At 35.5% G+C, this 20,773-nt stretch overlaps 1 protein-coding gene across 1 annotated transcript in view; it reads left to right on the forward strand.

Moving 5' to 3' along the window:
• The first annotated feature begins 17,110 nt into the window (after positions 1-17,110).
• The window catches only part of EYS (eyes shut homolog), a 956,188-nt gene continuing 952,525 nt past the window's right edge, over positions 17,111-20,773 (forward strand). Inside the window, exons 1-2 of the mRNA XM_067294141.1 lie at positions 17,111-17,864; positions 20,066-20,179. Coding sequence (XP_067150242.1) covers positions 17,111-17,864; positions 20,066-20,179 — 868 coding nt within the window. The remainder of the gene's footprint in view (positions 17,865-20,065; positions 20,180-20,773) is intronic.

Here is a 20,773-nt window from a genome sequence, read left to right on the forward strand (position 1 = left end):
AAGATTAGATATGTTAGGTTGAGCAGGATTTTTTCATCTTTTACTTAAAAGGTAAGATATTTTTGTTTACTCCTTTTGCTTTTTACATGTTTAACATTTAACTTCACAGCTTTCTCCTCCCCATGCCAAAATCTCCTGCATTCCAAACTCTCTATAGCTTAACTTGCAAGTGTTTCAATTCACTTGCTGTCCTCTATACCAAATGCTGGAAAACATAGCATATCATAGATGTATCCCTGGAGAATGTTAATAGCTATATACCAAGTTGCTAACTCTTAGCATTTTATTTAAACTCAAATGCAGGAAGAATAGGGTTCTAAAAGGTAGTAAGTGACTCTAAGTAGCTCTTGTGATTGTGTTTATGCAGTATCTATGCTACCAGGAAATAAAGAAGAATTTTAAAATAGGTCATAATTTTATGTTTGACTATTTTGATCATATTGAAAATAAAAGCAATCTATGAGTTAGAGTATAATATCCTGGCCTGTTCTGTGAGAATGATTATTGTCAACTAATGGAGCAGATGATAAACCTAATGACTTTAGGAAGAATTATTACCATTTTAAAATATTTTGTCCAGTCGGTAGCTAGCGACATATTTGTATGTAGTTATCATCTTTCTCTTTTTTCTATCACCTTTTTAAATTTTCTTTTAATTACCAGTTACAATTCTAAAATTATTTTATGCATTTGTTAGAGAGAAATAGAAATTTCTGGGTTTTTTTCTTAACAACACTGCAGAGTCTGTTGCCTATATGATTTATAAAAAATGGCTTTTAGAGAAAACATAAAATTTTAATAATCAGAAAAGTCAAAATTCTATACATTTGTATTCTTGAAATGTAAATTGCAATACACATAACCCAGTTCTTTACTCTTAGAAGTCAGTAATCAGAAGTTAAACTAATTGAGTCAAATTTTTGGTTTGGTATGACAATGTAGTAATATCTCTGCAATAAGTTCAAATGAAAAAATAAGAAAATAATTTGCTTTTTAGTTCATTAAATAGTCAATTTAATCTAATTAGTATACATTTTAGATTATTTTTCAAATGCAGCATATGCCTACACATACAATTACATCAAAGCTTTGTTTTAGAGAAGTCATGTAGCTTAGTTAATATGTGCTCCATGGATGTCAGGCTGCATGTTACACCTGGGAATGATACTTTAAGGAAAAGTTGAGACACAGTTTATATGCAGCAACAACAGAGTGACTCATACCTAATTAATGACTTTGAAATTTACAGATATATTTTTATCTATAGAAAATTTACAGTAGGCAAGTAGGTTTTGAAAACCTGACCAATGTTTAAAAGTACCGCACTGGGGCTACTTTCATGCAGTCTTATTTATCTGTTTATTCATTTGGATTAGAAAAGATGGGTAAGTAACACTGTCTAGAAAAGATTTACTTCTCAAAGAGAGAGATGTTGTCTACTGTACAGAGACAGCATGTTGTGCCATGGCAAAGTACCATTAACCTTGACAAATGGGAAATGGGGAACCATACAAAACATTTCTGTACTCAGATATGCAGTAAACAAGAAAAAAATGGGAATCTGTGTCAAATAATAGTTCAATCAGAAAGAACAAAACTGTAACACAAAGACTTTGGTAAAAATACTATGCAATATAAAGAAAAATGTAGAAATACAATAGTTCTCACTTAACTCAGCTTCACATTGACTGTGGAGGTAAGATGATACTTAGAACTCAATAACAAATGTGGTAATGCATTGACAAAAGAGAAGTATGCAGGGTACTGGCAGAAGTATTTAATGATTTGACATTAATAAAAATGGAAATGTTTTAGGTTTTTCATTATTTGTTTAATAGATGAAATAAAGCAAAATAAAATATACAAAAACATAATTTCAAAATACTGGGAATGTATTTATTCTTCCTATTCTTTCTCTGCTTTTAAATAGACAAGAGGAGAAGGGGAAAAAGAAATGGGAAAAAAAGAAAAATATTGAAAATAGAAATTTCAAAAAGGAACGTAATAAAAATAGTGAATATTTTTATACTTTTAATGAAAGATTTCCTTTTTGCTTCAAAAAACTAATACATTATCAAAATTTTTGAAGAAGACTCTGCTCCAATTGTCTTAAAATTATCAAAAACAACTTGCTGTTTGATCAGCTTATAAATCAAGGGCAGTATATTACTAATCCTTAAAAAATTATATCATTGGACACTTGGCTCTCCTCTTTAAGAAGTATATTTATTTCCATGCCATTCTACAGGCTGTCACTTTACCAGCTGTAACTCTTCTGTACTGCAATCAACCTATGACAAGTAACTCGAGGAGGCTCTGTGGTACATGATCAGGTGGTTTCTCTTGCCTCTCCTTTCCTGTGTCTCTCTGCATAGTTACATTATAAATTTGAAAGAATTGAATTTAAGGTTTTCCTATTGCTTAAAGAATTATTATCATTTTCTATTTGAACTGCAAGTACGATCATGGAAAAAGGCACTAGTTAAGAGGATTACTTGTGGGACTGAATTTATGCTAAGTGGCCAGTGTCAGGCCAGAGTTTCAGCCTTAATTCTGACAAGTCTTGGTTTTACAGCTTAGAAGTCAAACCTTCAACAATTTTAAATGTATCCTTTTGTAATGACACAGTATATCCATAGAAGAAAGTGTAAAGATGCATTCACCAGGCAGGGCCTAGAAGCAGAGCAATAGCAAATGTACAGCTCAAAAAAACACACTCAGAAAGGCTATTACAGCTATAAATAGGGGGGAAATGAGCAAGATATAGGAAGGAAATTAAAAGAGGCTTTCAGCCACTATATGGTGAGAATGCAAAGATCTTTTGAGAAGTAAAAGATGCCAAATGGAAAAGTAAAATAGAATAAAACTGGGGGGAGGATTGAAGTCCTGCAGGTAAATGCATTTCTAATGACTTTCTAGAAAAGTCAGTGCCTTCTGACCCTGCTGTAGGTTTTTCTTACCTAGCATTTTTAATTTGTAGACTGAGTTTGTGAAGATATGAGGGAGTAGGTCTTTTTCTTCTACATTTGTACAAGCAAACACTAGATTCTTGTTATGCAATTAGTCCTAACTATAGGACTAATACTAATCAAGATTAGTATAAGAGTAATGATTAATAGGGATAATAACACAAAGGCGGCACATAGTAAGTTGGAATAAAATAAAGAAAATAATGTAAGAATGAAAAGACAATGAATACAGACCTTTCCACAATACTATAGTTACATCACAAGTATGTTGTGCTGTCTTAAATTAAAATCTTAATTTATGTATTTTTAAGCATTTTAGTGAAATCCACAGTGTGTTCTTTAAGAAGACAGAGCAAAATAAAAATTCTGAATTTAAATTATGCTGAGTGATGTCCCTGGGCAGAAACTTTTCAGTTGAGCTACCCTCATTACGAAAACATTCCTTATGATGGGTATTGTCAGCTTTTTTGAAAATATTTGGATGTTAGATATAAATCATGAGAGCTACAGTGTATGAGAGGGAATATTATGAGCAAATAGGCATACTTTTCACAGTTTTTCCATTCATGCATAAGGACTAATAATTAATATGAATGTTAACATACTGTTCCTTATTCTTGAGGCCATTAAGTAACTTGCTTATACCCACGGCCTATAATTATCTGTGACCTTTCTATTGATATTCATTTAACATTTGATAATACCCACTGAACCTGCCTTGAACATTATTCTTTAAGTTCTGTTCATAATTTATTAAGATTCGTATAAGCCATTTATAAATTGGGAAGAGTTGTTTGTAACTCCTCTGGACAAGCATTTGCAACACAGCATTCTCTAGCCCTCTACCTAGACTTTTGCAGTCAGATTTGGGGAACTGAACTTTCTCTGTTTATGCTCCAGGCTGGCCATAAGTCATAAGTCACCTCCTACCTGAAAGCTATGCAACCAAGACTGCCAGACCCACTATCGTTAGAACAGATCACGATAAAATTAATATACAACTTCTGGTTCAGATTCTGCCAGAAGGTAGCCAGATCATGCCCACATCTTGACTGTTAGAGATCCTGAAGTGATAATGGGTACTGTGGAGATATAAGGGGTCAGTTGTTTAGAGAAATAATTGTCACAGCTTCATATAGTCAGTGACGGCTAAGATGTCTGGGGGCTTGTATCCACTGCCTTTGAATATTTTAAATGTAGTAACCCTAGCTATGTGTTTTCATCTTACAGTCTTAATCAGAGTCTCATGAGAGCAGCAGCAAGACTAGTTTATGGTTTATTAATTATACTGGACAATTTTTAGGATCTGAATTAAACTCTAGGGGACTTAGATTTCAGGGGATTGCAGATCACTGCTTTTACAGTTAAGCTTTAAGTGTGAGCAGTGTCTGTTAAACTATCTGTTCACCATTCTACTCTTCTGGAAGCCCATAAAGAAAGGGAGCCAAACAAGAGCACAGAGATCCAGAGGATCATCTTGACAAACCAACCTCCTCTTAACATATCATTCCTCTTGGGATTAAAAGGTTTTGTCAAGCAACAATTTTTAGCGAAAGCGTTTTACATATTTTGAAATGTTTTGGTCATAGCCATATAGCTGATCTCTCCTCTTTGAAGCTTCCTTGCACTCCCCATACCTCCTTCAAGGAACTTAGTGGTAAAAATAACAGAAGTTTCATCTAAAGAAAGATCCACCCTGGAATACTGTCTGCTCTTTTAAGGCAGGCCATATTTCTAAATTACTTTCCCCAAATGTTGCTTCAAGTGATATGGACAATGTTATTAAGGCCTGATGTTATAATTAAATACAATGAGACACCATTTCATCAGTTGCTGCGTCTGTATTAAGACGTCCTACAAACACAGGAGTGAGCGGTGTTTAACAGATCTCTCAGAATTGACACTTAGTAGGCAAGAAATGAGAACACAGTTTAATATAGAATCTCATCAAGGGAAAATTTTCATCTCTCTATGTCCTAGCCCCTTGGCGGTGGTAAATTACCCATCCAGCAGGATAGTCCATTCCAAAATTGAAGATGCGACAGAAGGAACCTCTTCATATCTTCAATAAAGTTTCAGGCTCTTCCTTCCCAATATTTTTATCACCAAAGGGGGCTTTGGATTCAAAACTTACCCAAGATTTTCCTCAGCTTTTTCTTCCAGTCTGAGACCTCAGTTACTCAGAAATATCAGTGCTTAAACATTTCCGGATGTCTATTTAGAGATCAGACTTGTCTTGGGAGCACAGCCATTTTCTTTGCAGACATCAAGTCAAAGCATTGACATATTTACACCTAGATACTTGCAGGTCTGAGGGAACTTAATCATTTATGGTTTATCTGTCTCAAGTGTAGACAGCCACCTGTAAATATGCCTTTTGTAGTTTATTATTACTATTTTTTAAACCAATCATGAATAATAGTCTAGGTTTTGGTACCCAAGACCTATTTCCAACATCATCTCCAACTAGCCAAAATACCCAATCCAAACCCAACTGAAACAAGTGGAAATATTTTTTTGGTTCTGGTTCATCTTCTGAGTCTGGAGTTAGTCTTACACATAGGAGGGCATTGCATACAAGAATAAAACAATTTGCTGCAGGAGAAATCTTAAGTAAGGAAAGCCAAGTATAGAACTCTAAATGCAAAGCATAGGATTTCTATATGTAGTTCTATATGTAGAACTGAGTAGTTCTATAGCCAACAACCTACAACGGTGGGTTGCCATTAGTATCACTACCTTGCCTGTTATATTTTGACTTTGATGTTCTTTGATTCACTTTCTGAGGTATCATTTTGTAGCTGATCTTTTCCCCAGGATCCTGACCCAGTTGTTACAGCTCTTGATCTGCAGTGAAGTAATTTAGCTGCTCTAACATTCGAGTCTTCCAGATGATCTAAAAGCCAATCAAAATATGACTATCATTCCACAGAATAAAACAGTATCTAAACATTATTTGAAATTATATGATTATTAGGAATTTTAGATTACTTCAGAATTTTTCCATGTGAATCTTCAATGTCAATACACTATACTACCCAAAAAAGATTAATAAGAATAATAGCCAACTATTTATGTATTGTCTACACTAGAGGTAGTGAAATGGGACATTTTATACAATCTGGAAGTATAAATATAGCTAGCTATTTGCATTATTTCTATAATGCAGAAATACAGCTTTATTTTGCCCTAAACAACTTGCAAAATTAGTAGGTTTTGCTAGAGAACAGATTAGACACGCTGTTCAGAAGGGCAGATTTTAAGAGACAGAGATGGTTAATTCTGAAAAAAGACCCTTACAAGCAATAACAGTCCATGGCGATTGAATTTCAAAGATGGAAAAGTAGCAGTAATACTATTGCAAGATACAAGATCATGAATGAAATCATACATCAAAGAAAAGTAATTGCAAATGTCTCAAATGCAACTGTAGCTCCAACTCCAAACTCCAACTATAGCTCACGTATTGCAATGTATTATGCAAGTCAACAAATTAAATGTTTTAAACAGATACCACTTTTTGTGTAAGAATGCTTATACACAAAGCAAGCTGACAAAATGCTAGAAAACTTACAACATCCAAAAGTGAGAATAAAACATAATTAGATTGTAAATCTCAATTATGTGAAGTGAATTCCCTGAATAGTTAATGAATGCATCTTAAACTAATTCCTTTTTCATGTAATATTTGTGAAAAAATCATGAATAGCTAAATAGTATTTTCTAAGATAGATACATTTTTCTTAATATATGTACTTTCCTTTAGAAAGGAATGTGTATATTTTCCTTTAGAAAATAAACTTCTATGAATTAAAAATATTTTAAAGTTTCTAAAATATGTTAATATAATTTTCTGAAAAGCCATAGAAACCATTTTACCTAGAGTATGTTGAATTTATGTTAGGATTTTATTTTTGTAATAGTTTATATAATATTCTGAATTTACTGTATGTTAGACAATGTCATTATGTCTTCATAACATTGAAGACTTTTTAATGTTAAAATATAGCTAAGACTGATAATATGTGTAACTTGAGCTAAAAATATATAAAATTTGGGTAAATGTTTTCAGTATCTCCTTCATATGTTGCCTAACATTATTAATTCCAAAATAAGAATAAAAAAATTATAGGAAAATCAGTTTTTGTGTTTTAGTTCAGATTAAACATTTATTTTAATGATTCTTATCTGAATGTGGACAATATATCCTTTGGTTTCAGAACTTCTGACTTAGTTCTCAACTTGAGCAATTTATTTTATAGGTTTCTATCTGTGATATGTCTGTCTCCCTGGTACCTGTGTCAGATGGTATCCATTTTATTAGTTTACTTGCATTTTGCTGTGTTTTATACAATATGTTAAAACAAGTGTGGCTGGCAACAGAGAAGAGTTATATATATTCCCTGTCCTAATGGATGCACATTGATTTGGGTGGACCTCTCTGGAAGCAGTGAAAGATTGTGCTTTGCCTGATTTCAGCTGAGTAGGAACAGTTGAAGAAGCTCTTGGTAGGAACTGTCCAGTATGAATGGAGCCTGGGAGATCTTGGAAAGAACAGAGAGGAGGCTTCAGACATTATTGGAAATAGAGTCATTTTGTAGGTACCCAGAGAGAATAGTCAGTTTTTTCATTCCCAAAAACCTCTGAAATTTGCTGGACCACTGGAAAGGGCATACCCTTCAGTATGGGCAGGAGTAGTGCTGTTTACAAAATCCTTCTCCTCTCCTCTAGTCATCTCTAGTTTGTAAGTACCTTGTTCTAATAATCCTAGAAATTCAAAGCCATTTTGGCGCCTTCTGAAAAAAACAAATAATTAAAGATGGGTATATCCATCTCAAAGCTGTGGGTGACTTGGAGTCAGCACCCATCAATCAGTTTCTAGGTTTAAATGTGCTGGAGAGACTTCACAATTTTTTCCTTTGCTGGTGTTCTAAGGGTTTTGTTTTCTTTTTCCTGAGGTCTGCTGCATTTTATCGATGCCTGCTGGGAAAAATGAGACGCTTTCAGTAGGACGCACTGACCGAATTTCTGCTTTGCTGTGCCAGCTGCATTCTGCATACTTCCTTCAGAGCTGAAGCTACTCTGCTGCATGGCACCTCTTTCATGAATGATTAGCAGAATAGTGAGAAATCTCTCACAGGTATGTGAGAGAGATTACTTTTCTGAGACCATGATGGTGGTCTGAGCAAAATATATGCATTTCACCCATCTAAAATCTACCATTTCAGCAACCTTGTTTTAGGAAAAGAAAATCAAAATTTAGAAAACAATGCAAATCAATTTTGATGCATCAGTAACCTTCTTCCTCTGAGCCAGGAAGTGCTGTTGCTGTGACTGTTAAAACAGGTAGGGTTGAATAAAATCACTAGTTGAATAAAAGCAGCCTGAGGTCCAAAATTGATCTTTTTAGGCAATTAAATTCAAGCACAGTCTCATCAGAATCTCTCAAGACTCCTCTGTCCCTTTCTGTTAGACAGTGTGTTCCTGCAATTGAAACAAGTGACAAGGTAACTTATCACTGTGTACTTTGGCTGGTCTGTTTCCTCACAGCTAGGGAGTTTGAACAGCATTCCAGGAACTAACACTGTGACTTTTATGTCAACAAAAGGTAACTTATCATGACTGTTATTTGTGATGAGGATCTAGAGAATAATGTTGATGTACATTTTTTTTGCTGTCCACAGTTTTTTCCCACCTTCAGCTAAAATTGCATTTTAGGATTATTGGTAGAGTCTGTATTATTCCCTGAGTAACAAGCATCTGTGTCCATTTCAGCTGAGGTTTTAAGAGAACTGCAAGTTTATTTCTAATGTTATTCGTGTCAGCTCCTCATATCATTTTGACATCAAGACTGAAATTCTCTAATGCAATCTACATGGTACCTTCTTTGAAATCTGTGCTAAAATTCTATTTGTCTCATCTTGAGTAGTAAAGGGTTTGGCTTTGAAAAATACCTTATTTTCCTGTGCTGTACATGAAAAAGATTTCCCCTGTGCACCTGCTGCAGTTTAACTCAGATACAACTCAAGTTATTGACAGTGATTTGTAAAAGCCTGGTAGATATTCAGAGTGTTAATAGTGACTTCAGAAGACCTAGGAGGATTTCATCATCAGGCAGTTTACTCAGATTTTTCAAATGAAATATGGTGAGAACTGTGAGCTATCTAATTTTTCATTCTTGTCCCTGAAAACTAGAAGCCCTACATTCTTTATTCTGTGAATTCATACAAGAATTATGATGGAGACAACTAAAAACATAGAAAATGTTACACCACAGGTGTAATAGGTAATGCCTTCACAGGTGGCATTAATTACCATTCTTTTTATTCTTTCAAGAATGATGCTGAAGAGTTGGATAAAAAGCCTAAACTAAACTCCCTATTGTTAGCAACAAGCCGTTCAAGTCAGTCTAGATGGGAACGGATTATGAGAAGTAGCGGGAAGGTGATTTAATTCACATTGTACTTGTTGTAAAGCAGTAATTTGCAAGATCATAGCAAAGATAAGCCAGTTATTTCTTTTTTCGTCATACCTAGATATGCTGTTGTACATATGGTACCAAATATATTAAATCTTACCATTTAAGTGGAATGCCTCTTTTAATTCTATCATAAAACAGAAGCTTCTCTCATCTCTAATAGGAATTTTCAAAAAAGACCTATTATGAATATCCATTATAAGTACAATTACTTGTAGTGGATATATATTCCTTATGTGCAAATACAGTGTTTGGAATGAGATTTCATCACTACGTTAACCTAAATACTTATTTGTGATTAGATATTGCACGTGCTGTTTGTGCATATTGGCAGTTACAGAGCATTTACAGGGAAAATGTAGTTGCTGAATCTCAATTTATAATGTCTGGTATGAAGTAAAACACATCACTACTGTTAACTGATAATTATCATTAAGACCCTTTAATATTGTGACTCATACAAATGAAATGTATCATCATTATTCACAGGTCTAATTGCTTTGCTTTTATATATAACGTCTGTTTCAAAATACTAGTAAAACACTAGCCTTATATTCTGGGCCTATGTTCTGGACATATATTCTGGGCAATTATTTTATTTTTCCAGATGGGCATAGACATTGCCTTTTGTCTTGTACCTCCCACCCCCCGAAACTGTAAAATCACATCCTGCATTGAAGTTGTGAAGGCGTTATTCTAGTAACTGAACGGTGCCAAGGCCTGTTCCCTGGTCTTGAGGCCCTAACGCAATTGTCTGACCTATTCAAACTATCACTCGTTCTTAGCCTCCAAAACAGGCTTCTGCACCCTGCCTGCCTGTTGGGAATGGGAATGGTCCTTGGCCAGGGTTCACTCACAAACTGGGTCTGAGAATTGTCTGGCAGAGTACTAGCTGGTAACAGTCAGAAAAATTCCAGGAACCAGTCTAACAGTTTAGAAGATCAATGTCTTGTTCCCACTACCAGTCTTGATACTGTAGAAATTGCTATAGAAATAGCCATTGTATCTTATATTTATTACCGTATTTTAATACTTATCTAGCTGCTGAATAATACAGTTTGCTTTGTGGGTATTGCTAATAATTCAAGCCTTTTTTTTTTTTTTTTTTTTTTTTTACCTTTTAGTAGAATAAGGTTCTATTTTTCTATGGAAAAAATGCACCCTAGCATTTCTTCAAAAAAATTTGCAAAAAAGACAAAAATAAAACCATAGTCCTGTGTCTCTATCTGAATGCTTTGATAAAAATTCAAAAGAGAACAGAGCCTTCTTTTAACACCTGCTTGTTTCACATTTACTAGCTCCTATGCTGATTCATTTTTAAGTTAAGTAGGATATCCAGGAGTCTCCAGTGATCTCCTTCTTCCTTTTTATCCTATAGTTAAAATAAACCCTTGGCAAAAAGCAATCCTTGATTAGTATGGTTGCTTATGAATGAAGAAATCAGGCTAATACTTCCTCTAACAAGGTGCTGAGGCCAATTCACTGGACCTAAATTAGCTGGAGTTGGCAAAGATGAATTTCCTTTTCAAGATTTATGCTGGTTTTCATGCAGATTAGTTTACATAATTGTCTTAATTCATTTAACTCTGACTGGGGAAGAATTCTCTTGAATGCAACAGAGTTTAACTCTGTGAATAATTTTGTTCTATTTTAGTTCACATTTAGTTATGTCTATGTTTGCAAGCAGTGTGGAGCCATAAGAGGATCTTTACAGTGAAGCAGTTGATGCTGACTACCCAGTATCCATTCTATTCGTCTTTGGGGGTGTTGCTACAGATGAGCTCTATACCCGTGGATTGATCATCCGTTAATGGTTGGAGTGCATTAGGTAAATTCTTGAAGTGTTTCTTTGAGGTTTGTTTCATCTGAAAGTTCACTTGTTCTGAGACTGCTGGGTGACGAGAACCAAAGCACCCTAATAGGGGATGATTCAAAGTCTGCTTCAGAAGTACATTTCTGATCTGAGTGAAAAAGTTACCATAGACACACCTATAAATATCTGCTATAGAAACTCAACAAAAAAAAAAACAAAAACACCCAAGTGGAAACATGGTTACAGTGATAATCAGATTAAAATTGACTTGAGAAGCTGGGTGTCCAGTGAAGTAATTTTCTCTGCATCAGAGACTTACGATCTTAATATAGTTCCAGATTTTGAACATTGAAGGTGTTAAAAGATACAGAAGAACAAGATTCCCAGGAAAACACCTAAATGGCAGCCAGCGTGCAGTGGATCTTAATTGAGACTGAGTCATTTTAGTGACTACTTGCTAAATGTAGAACTATGCCACATCTCCTATTGGAAAAGAAAAAAAGTATTGAAAAAGCATAGAGGTAGGATCAGATGATAGAGTTGTTTGTGACCTCTCTCTAATTAATTTTTACTTGCAAGAATAGTATGCTACTTGAAATTGATCTTTTTTAAGTCTAGCAATTTTAATAACTACTAACATGCATTGGGATCATATTTATTAAAGATTTAAGCTTTTAAAGACAGAAGTTGCAGACATCCACCCCAGCACATCAAGATTTTTTAAGATAGATTTGAAGTATCATTGAATAATGAAGAACAGATTGCAAATAAATAAATGTATTGTTTTATCAATAAATATTTGCAATCTGTTCTTCATTATTCAATTATATGATTCAACTTTTCCAATGAGTCCATTGCAATCTATAAAACAAAAGCTAAAAATGCACCAAGAGGCAGAATTTACTATAAAATTAGGCATTACTAGACACAAATAGTTTTACATATAGAATTTTTCATGATATAATAAACTTTTATTGAACTGAGAAATGTTAACGTTCAGTGTCTCACTGTCTGCATAGTTCAGTGCCCATAACTGCAGTGTCCTTTTCTTTGATGGTTTTATCTGTCATTCACTGACATATATGCTCCTTTTACAAAGAATCCTTAGAGAACTCCAGTAAGTCTCCTGAGGCATGACTTTGCTTTACAAGAGCCATATTGACTCCCCAATGTTTCATACCACAGTAGTTTTAAATGAGAAGTTACATACAAGATTAAGTTCACCTTTTTCATTCTTGACTTCCTTTAGAGCTGGGTATTTCATGCAGTCTGGTTGAATGTTGCTCTTAACTTTGTCTGCTTAGTTTGTTTGTTTTAAATGTCTTCTATCAGCACTTCAAATACTGTCAAATCTGGTGCAGAAACCTCATCAAACTCTTTCACAGAGAATATGGAAACAAAATGTCCTTTTGTTTTTCTAACTTATCTTCCTGAATGTTCCTTTTGTACCCCGCATGTCTATTGGCCATATAGACTATCTGCTAGGCTTTCTGCTACTGCTGTGTTTCAAGAAATTTATTGTTAGTTTTGATATCATGTTACTTGCTCTTCGAATTTTTTATCTTCCCTCTAGAGTTTTTAGATGAGTCTGTGTTTTTATTTTTAACCTACCAGAATCTGTGACCTTTTTATTTTATTTATCTATAGGGGAATGCAGATTCTGAGGTCTGCTTATTGCTTTTCTCCCCATACCCACCTGTTTAGCCATGCCAGCACCCTTTTATCTATTTTCAAGCTTTGATTAATAGCACACATTTTTTCTCCGTCTCCAGCATGATGTCCTTAGATAGCCTCTACATTTCCTATGAGGATTTAACCCTATTGACCTTTTTAAAGCCTCTTTTTAACAAAATAACTGCATTAGTAGTTTCTCTTTTGGAAATTGAGGTCTACTGCAGTGGATTTTTTTGGCTTTTATTCTTCCTGCAAGTGTATTGAATCTAAGCACATTATGGCCTCTGCTAGAGAGCAACTCTTCAGTTCTGAATCAGATCATATATAATAATCAGACCATGTCAAGAGTTGCTTTCCCTTTGGTGGGTTTTCTAACTTACTGTTTCTTGAAACAGTCACTGATCCTATGTAAAAATTTAATCTTTAATCATACTGTGTACAATTTACAAGGTACCTGTAATCTCCCATTACCGATGAATTTCCTGTACTCATGGCTTCTCTGACCTCGGCATGTCACAGTCATGATCACAGTCATGGTAGGGGGACAGCATTGCAATCCTAAATAGAAAAGTATAATAAAGAAGAGAGGAAAAAAGAAAGGTCCTTTGTTTGTAGGGGAAACCATGGTATCTGAAATAAGACATACTTTGTCTAATGTGTATTTCGCCTCTGTGATTCCTTTGCCTGTCTTTTTGGCAGGTTCTTTGTCTTTAGACTGGCATGCAGACATGTTGAGCGCATTAAAGTGCAAGAGCAGTAAATGGGAGCCCTGCATGGTGGAACAGGCACAAGCAGCAAGGTTGAAGTAGTGGGGGCTGTGGCGGGCGCAGGTCAGGAGCTGCCCTCTGCTGGTCACAGCGGGCCCAGCTAGCTCCAAGGCCAACCTGAACAGCCACAGGAAAACTACCTCACGCCAAAACTTCCCCTGCAGAGGACATGCGGGCCCCGCTCAGACACGTTTTAGGGCAACACCGGCAGCTGCGGGGCTGAGACACGCTCTGGGAGAGGCACTTCCCATGCCACAGGGGGCACATACACCCCAAGGGACCACGGGCGACCCACGCTGGGGCAGGGACACCCTGAGGAACTGCAGCCGTGGGGGACCCATGCCATGCACACTAGCAAAAGACTAGCCAATGAAAAGCCCTGCTATCCTTAATGCTGGCTGCATCACTGCTGCTTCTGTCTATAGCTATAGCTTACCTATATAGCAGGAATAATGATTCTTTATTTTGAAATGGAGGTAAATTCACTCTCTAGCATGTTCAGTGTTCTAGAAAATCATATTAGCAAATTAATAATTCTGCAAACACCGTAAGTTTTGAATGGTATAGTAAATAAGGAAAGGATCATTTGCAAAGAATGAAGATAAGCATGAATAATGCATCATTTCCCAAGGATTATTCATTTTGTGACTGAAAGGGTAAGGGAGTAAAGAACAACTTGGTATGTCATCAAAGCAATTAGTGCATACTGTAAAACATGCAGAGGGTGGAAGTCAAATTATTCAGGCAATATAATTTGAGGCATTTCCTATACTACAGGTACTTTATATATTAAGTAACATTGATTTAATTTGATGTTTTTAAATGTGCATGGGATATCAAATGAACATAAATCAGTGTCTCAGGGACGAAGCAAGAGTGGGCTGACCTGCAAGGGAGACAGCCAGGAGTGGAGCGTGACGCCGGGGCAGGTGGTGGGGCAGGCCAGGCAGCAGCTGCACCGCAAGCAGCGCAGTGTCACCGTACCTGCGCAAGCAGCACAGAGCTGGGCTGGTGGCTGTGCCTGGAGTCAGCCAACAGCTCCGTGGCCCCCAGGCAAGGCCGTGGTGGTGAGACAAGTCCAGAGGTCAAACCAGGAAGTCAAGTGCTTGGGTCCAGGTCAGGATTTGGATAAGCAAGGTACAAGGGCAGGTACAGGCCTACCTGCAACGTAGCTCAGGTAAGGACCATGGGTGAGCGCCTGAGCTTAAATGCAGCTCACGAGCACAGTGGGGAGACCCCAGCAAGGCTCCCACAGCTGCCTCTCAGCTTTTCTCACAGAAGTTTGATCCAGGGTCACAGGCACATCATAGCAGATCCAACCCTCAGCCCAGGCTGTCAAACCACAGAGTGTCTGTGGGAAGCACCCTTCTTTATCAGTAAAAATAAAACCTGTATATGATATCAGAACTATGAATATCCATTGCATGGATGAAAGGCAAAATGTTTTTTAGATGGGCAAGAATTCTTCCATATTAGGCATGCAATAGCTTTCTTTTCTAGGTGTCTAAAAAGACAGATGACCTTTTATAAACATCTATTTTAGTAACACCTGACAAAATCTCATTATGAAAAAAGCCTGTAAAGATGAGCTGCTGAATGTGGATTTCTAATCATACAGTCATATAGAGCGTAGACTTTTACATCTGATAGTAGTCACAGATGTAATAACAGCTATAATGGATATAATAGTTCAATACTGCTAATTTAAAAGAAAAAATTCTGTATGATCTAAAATACCCATTTGCTAGCACATTATCTACTGCTGTCCTTGAATGTCATGTGATTCTGAAGATAATGGAATGGTCTCAAAACAGAAAGATTATGAATGTTCTGTAACAAGGATAGATTTTAGATGCTTATTTCCTACTGTAGGTGACAACAGGACAGACTGAATAACACCTTTGATATTATCCTATAATTTTAAATAGTTCCCTGTCTCATTTAATAATCTCCAACTCAGGGTTTACGCAAACAGTAGCCTTATTCCCTGCCCTATTTTGATTGAACTTTTAGCATTGTCCAATGTAAGCTTCAACTGAAGGAAGTACATGGGGGAAGAGGAAAACATTTCATGAAATGAGCTGTATCATAATCCAGTCATGCTTTAGAGACAGACCAGGTATATCCAGATGTAGAAATACAAGTATCCACATCATTCCACATGCCATGTAATTATGAAAACAACATACACAAATATCAAAATATAAATGCTATTGTTTCTTTTTGTTAAATGGATTTCCTTGAAAGATACAGTTTGTGGTTTACAATCATTTTCTCCTTTGTAAATATGAGCTGAAAGGTAACTATTTTAAAGTATCAGAGAAACTGAGAAAAGAATGCATTATAGCGCTAAAAAAGATAAAAGGCATTATATTTAATGCAAATTAAAGTGTTACTAACATTTACTGAGAGCTATTGGCAATTTTTAAGGTATTAAACATCATCGTGTTGTGTTTTCATTTTTTTCAGTAGGACTTCAAGAATAAGCTTCATGATTTTAGTTTGTTTTTCTTACTGTTCCAAAATCACTCTCTCCCATGGAATAAAAATTGCTGGGTATTCTGAAGGGCCAAAAAAGGCTTCTCTATAAATTAAATAGCTCTGAAGGGCTCTGTAGGTTTACTGGCTTTGATTATGATACATCAAAAACCTTAAATATATGATTAAGTACCTTTGGTTTTCACAGAGATATACAATATTTTGAAAGCTAAGGATGTAACAGTTTTGCTGAGTGTGTATGGTCATACTGAGAGTTTAGGATGTATTTACATTTTTTCTTTACTGAAGCCATAATTTGTATGTCTTCATCTTCAGAATATCTACTTTCACCATAAATTAATGATACATCATTATCAGGAAAAACATCTATCATTAAAACTCACGACTAGGGCTTAGATGTTCGGGTTGACTTCTCCATTTTGTCACAGAAGTCCTATCTGACCTTGGTTATCCTTAGTCTCTGTCAAGTTTATTTTACCACTGCATAGAGGCAAAAATATGGGAGGAAAGAGGTGAAGGGTGATTTTAGGCTTTTTCTCCTTCCGTATGTAAATTACATTGACCAGCTAAGTGCAAATCAAAACTTTAGCAGAAATAGAATTAGGAACAGATTCTGACTTCAGTTACACTGGTATAATTCTGATAGCTTAAGCAGACTTATTGCAGTTTTGCATCAGTGTAACTAAATGCAGACCTTGCTTTGTTGCATATTTTCTATGTTGTATATTTTTTAATGAGGCTTTGATATTTTACTGTATTTGGTGTGTAAACAGAAATGTTTTTCTCTCTTTGAATTCCTAAGATGCAACAAAAAAGAAAATACAGAGGAATCTTAAGCAGCAAGTGTTCTAAAGCTGTCTTCAGTAATGATGCAGTTGTGAACGTAGACTCGTATTTGCCACATGAAACAATGAGTGCAAAATCAACAGTTCTCATAGTGGTGTGCTTTCTTCAAATCTACATTGTAAATGGACAGATAACATGTGAGAGACAAATGACTGTCGAATGGCGAGTGGAACCAAAACCCAATATAATAAAATGGACACTAAGGGAAAACATCTGCTCAGACTTTTACACAGAGTGCTGGAATATGGATAAAAGTATTACAGGGCACATCTCAGAAGAGCAAAATCTCCATGTCCCTCAAATATGTCCCTTACAGCTTCAGTTAGGTGACAGTCTCTTCATCTCCTCTGAGCCATCCTTTCAGCTGCTTGGAATGAATTTGGCAAATGTCTCCAAGGAAGAATTTATTAATTGCCCTAAAACTGGTGTTCTTGAAGAGCAGCTGATTTTTGTTTACCAGGTCAGAGGGCTGCACCAAGTCAACCCCAAATGGCTTGGTGTTGGAACTCACTACTTTGCAGAGCAGCACCACAAGGGCCCACAACTGTGCAACAAGGGCTTTCGTCTGAATGTAACTGTGAAGCAACAGCTTTGCCAACAGGCTCCACATGCACCATTATGCTCTGGGCATGGAAGATGTCTAAGCCATGTTTGGGAGAACGCATATAATTGCCATTGTTTCCCACAGTACTCTGGGAGATTCTGCCAGAAGTTTGATATGTGCTCCACTAAACCTTGTCACAACAACGCCTCCTGTACGGAGATATCACAGCTTCCTGGAGATTCCTATCAATGCACTTGTCCTCCACAATTTTCAGGTATATATTTTTTTTCTTCTAGGAATAAATATTACATAATTACATGTATTCTTTAATGTATAGTAAAAAAGTGCATCATTAGCAAAGTTTTTCTATAGTTTGATTGTCCATTGCCACTGCCACACATGCATTGAGTCTCTTTTACATGTAGCCTCCTATAGGAGACTGTGCCATCATTTAAAGAGAGTTTCTACCTGTTTCCATTGATGCACGCATTGTGGGGAAAGATTAAATAAATTTTCCCCATACTTCTCTCCCACTTAAGCACCAGATGTAGGCAAGTACTTGTGCACTTACATAAGTAACAGATTTTTTTTTGTCTGTTTGCTCAGCAGTTCAAGCTCTCTCACCAAATAATAGAAATTGTTTGGAGTCAGACCAACTGAACGTAGTTACCGAACCAAAATGCTGAAAAACAGCAAATTGTTTTGTTGAAATAAAAATATCATTCAACCTGCCATGAAAACTTCTTTTTCAGTTTCAACCCTTTTGAAATCAAATTGGAGAAAATTAAAAAATCAAAATTTGTTTCCAATTGAAGAGTTAAAAATTTAATTAGAAGTGCAAGCAAAATAAAATACTTAGCCTTTTTTTGCTTTGTAAAGTTGTTTTCAAAAGGAGTTTGTTAAACATACTGTTGTGACCAAATTAAATTTTTCACAAAAAAAAAAAAAAAAAAACTTCACTTAATTCTATCTAGGAACTATTGCAGTACTTCAAACCAGTTTTTTATCCCAAGCCCATTGAAGGAATTGAATTTGGGTTTGGTATCAATCTAAGAGAGACTACACCATTTTCACATACATTCTTACCTAACCATTGTTCCTCATTTCAAAGAGGAAGAGAAGGGGATAAAGGAAGTTATGGGTATATTTTTTACTGCTTTCAGATAAATGTAGTTCAGGAATCCTTTAGAAAGTACCAGAAGTAATCATTCACATCACAAAAAGAAGTGATGCACCTATTTCTAAATTTGTGGAGCAGAATCCTAGCAATGTTCCTTGTGTGGACTGTAGTTCTGTGCTGTCCCAATAGCAATGCCATGCTCTGAGACACAGCTGATGAGTCAGGAGCAAATGAGGTTCACAGAAGAGAGAAACAAAGGTTATATTACATAAAGCTTGCTATAATTTATTTTTAATTGATTTTCCAATGGCATAATAATTTTGTTACTAATGCATTTGCAAAAAGAAGATTATGCAGATATGAATATGTCAATGTTATGAAAGGAGTATTTTTTATAAATACTCAAGAGTTTAGTAAAAATAGTGGGAAACATTAATGGTAGGAAACATTGATGCAGTATGCTTTTTATATCTTTTGTGAGCTCTGAGGGCTGACTGTGTAAGATGCTTTGAAAATAATAACAACAAGGGCTTGGTACTACTTTAATTCAAATTAATGGAAAGATTTAAAGCAGTTCTGTGAAAACCAGTGACCATGCTTAATGCTTCTATCAAGCAATGCTTGAAATATTCTGCTAGCCTATATGCGACAGTGTTAGCTTATACCATCATTTTGTATTGACAGCATTGGTCCAATAAATAAGCTGTATGTAAACAAGAACAACTAGAAGATTAAACCATCAGGTATTATGGTTGTGGTTACACAAGTGTAAGGGAGGAAAGAGTTTCTCACATAATATAAAGTATATTAGAAAGTAGAAAAGTTGACGAAGTGTGAATAATGCCATAGTAACAACTCAAGTGGCAAGCATAATTATACGGTATTTAGACCCATATGCTGTAACAGCATAAGCAGTTTATAGTTTGAATAGTAATTTCAAGAAAGCTGCATATTAAGAAAAATTCATTCAAATTTGACGCCACATGAGAACAGCTTTTTGTTCCTAATGCTAGAAGAAACTATAAGCTACATTCATGTCACAAAGAAACAAATACCTACTGTACCTATAGCATTCCTGGATTTTAAGTTATATGCAAATTTGTAACTATATGGCAGATGAGGCTGAGTGCAATAGCTGGTATGACAGCAGCCCAACTTATTTTTGCCTTGCTTCAAAACTTCATTAGTTTTCACTAAAACTTGTGATCAATATTAACACAAATGTCTACCTACCTACTATCTACCAACCTATCTCTCTATCTAATAAAATGTTTTCTTTTACATATAAATTTGACATTTCTGAAAAAATATAAATATTTACAAAGTTCAATCTTCCCATTATCTCTTTTAAATAGGTAAAAACTGTACAGAAATAGTTGGGCAGTGCCAGCCACATACATGTTTCAATGGTAACTGCAGCAATGTTACTCCAAACACTTTTCTTTGTGAATGTAACAAGGGCTTTACAGGTAAGAAACACCTTTACTTCCTGTGTTACAATAGTAAGTGTGAACTTCTCTTTTACTGAAACAGTTATTTTAAATGATTGTTGCGCAGTTTCTAGGTTTGTCGTATTTCTTGAATGTGGCTTGTTAAATAAAGTAATCAGACTCCCCTGTAATTATTCGAAAGGACTCATGTGGACTATCAAAACTGTAGAAATGATAGAGGCTTTTCATATTTGGTTCCCATCTGTGAGGACCTTCCTTCTATTGGTGATATGACAAAGGAAGACTCGTAATCACCAACTCACTGATTCTCACAGACAGAGTTTCCAAGAATAGTGTCAGAAGTTCTTGCTGGATGGTTTAGGATTACCATGCCATCTATATTCATAATTTTGGTATTCTCTTAATAGATGTGCTAGAGAAATAAGGTGGAAATAATTTCAAGAGTCAATAATCTCATGATTTAGTGGTGTGTCTCTTGATCAGAAAAACCTCTCAGAAGCTAATCAGTATACCCATGATTCATTTGACAGATATGATGTTTACATGAGAAAAGCTTAAATCAGCAAAAAAATCTAGAACAATCTTATTGTAAATATGTTTTTTGGGTGCTTG

Source organism: Apteryx mantelli, chromosome 3 (genome assembly GCF_036417845.1).
Source record: "Apteryx mantelli isolate bAptMan1 chromosome 3, bAptMan1.hap1, whole genome shotgun sequence".
NCBI classification, from domain to species: domain Eukaryota; kingdom Metazoa; phylum Chordata; class Aves; order Apterygiformes; family Apterygidae; genus Apteryx; species Apteryx mantelli.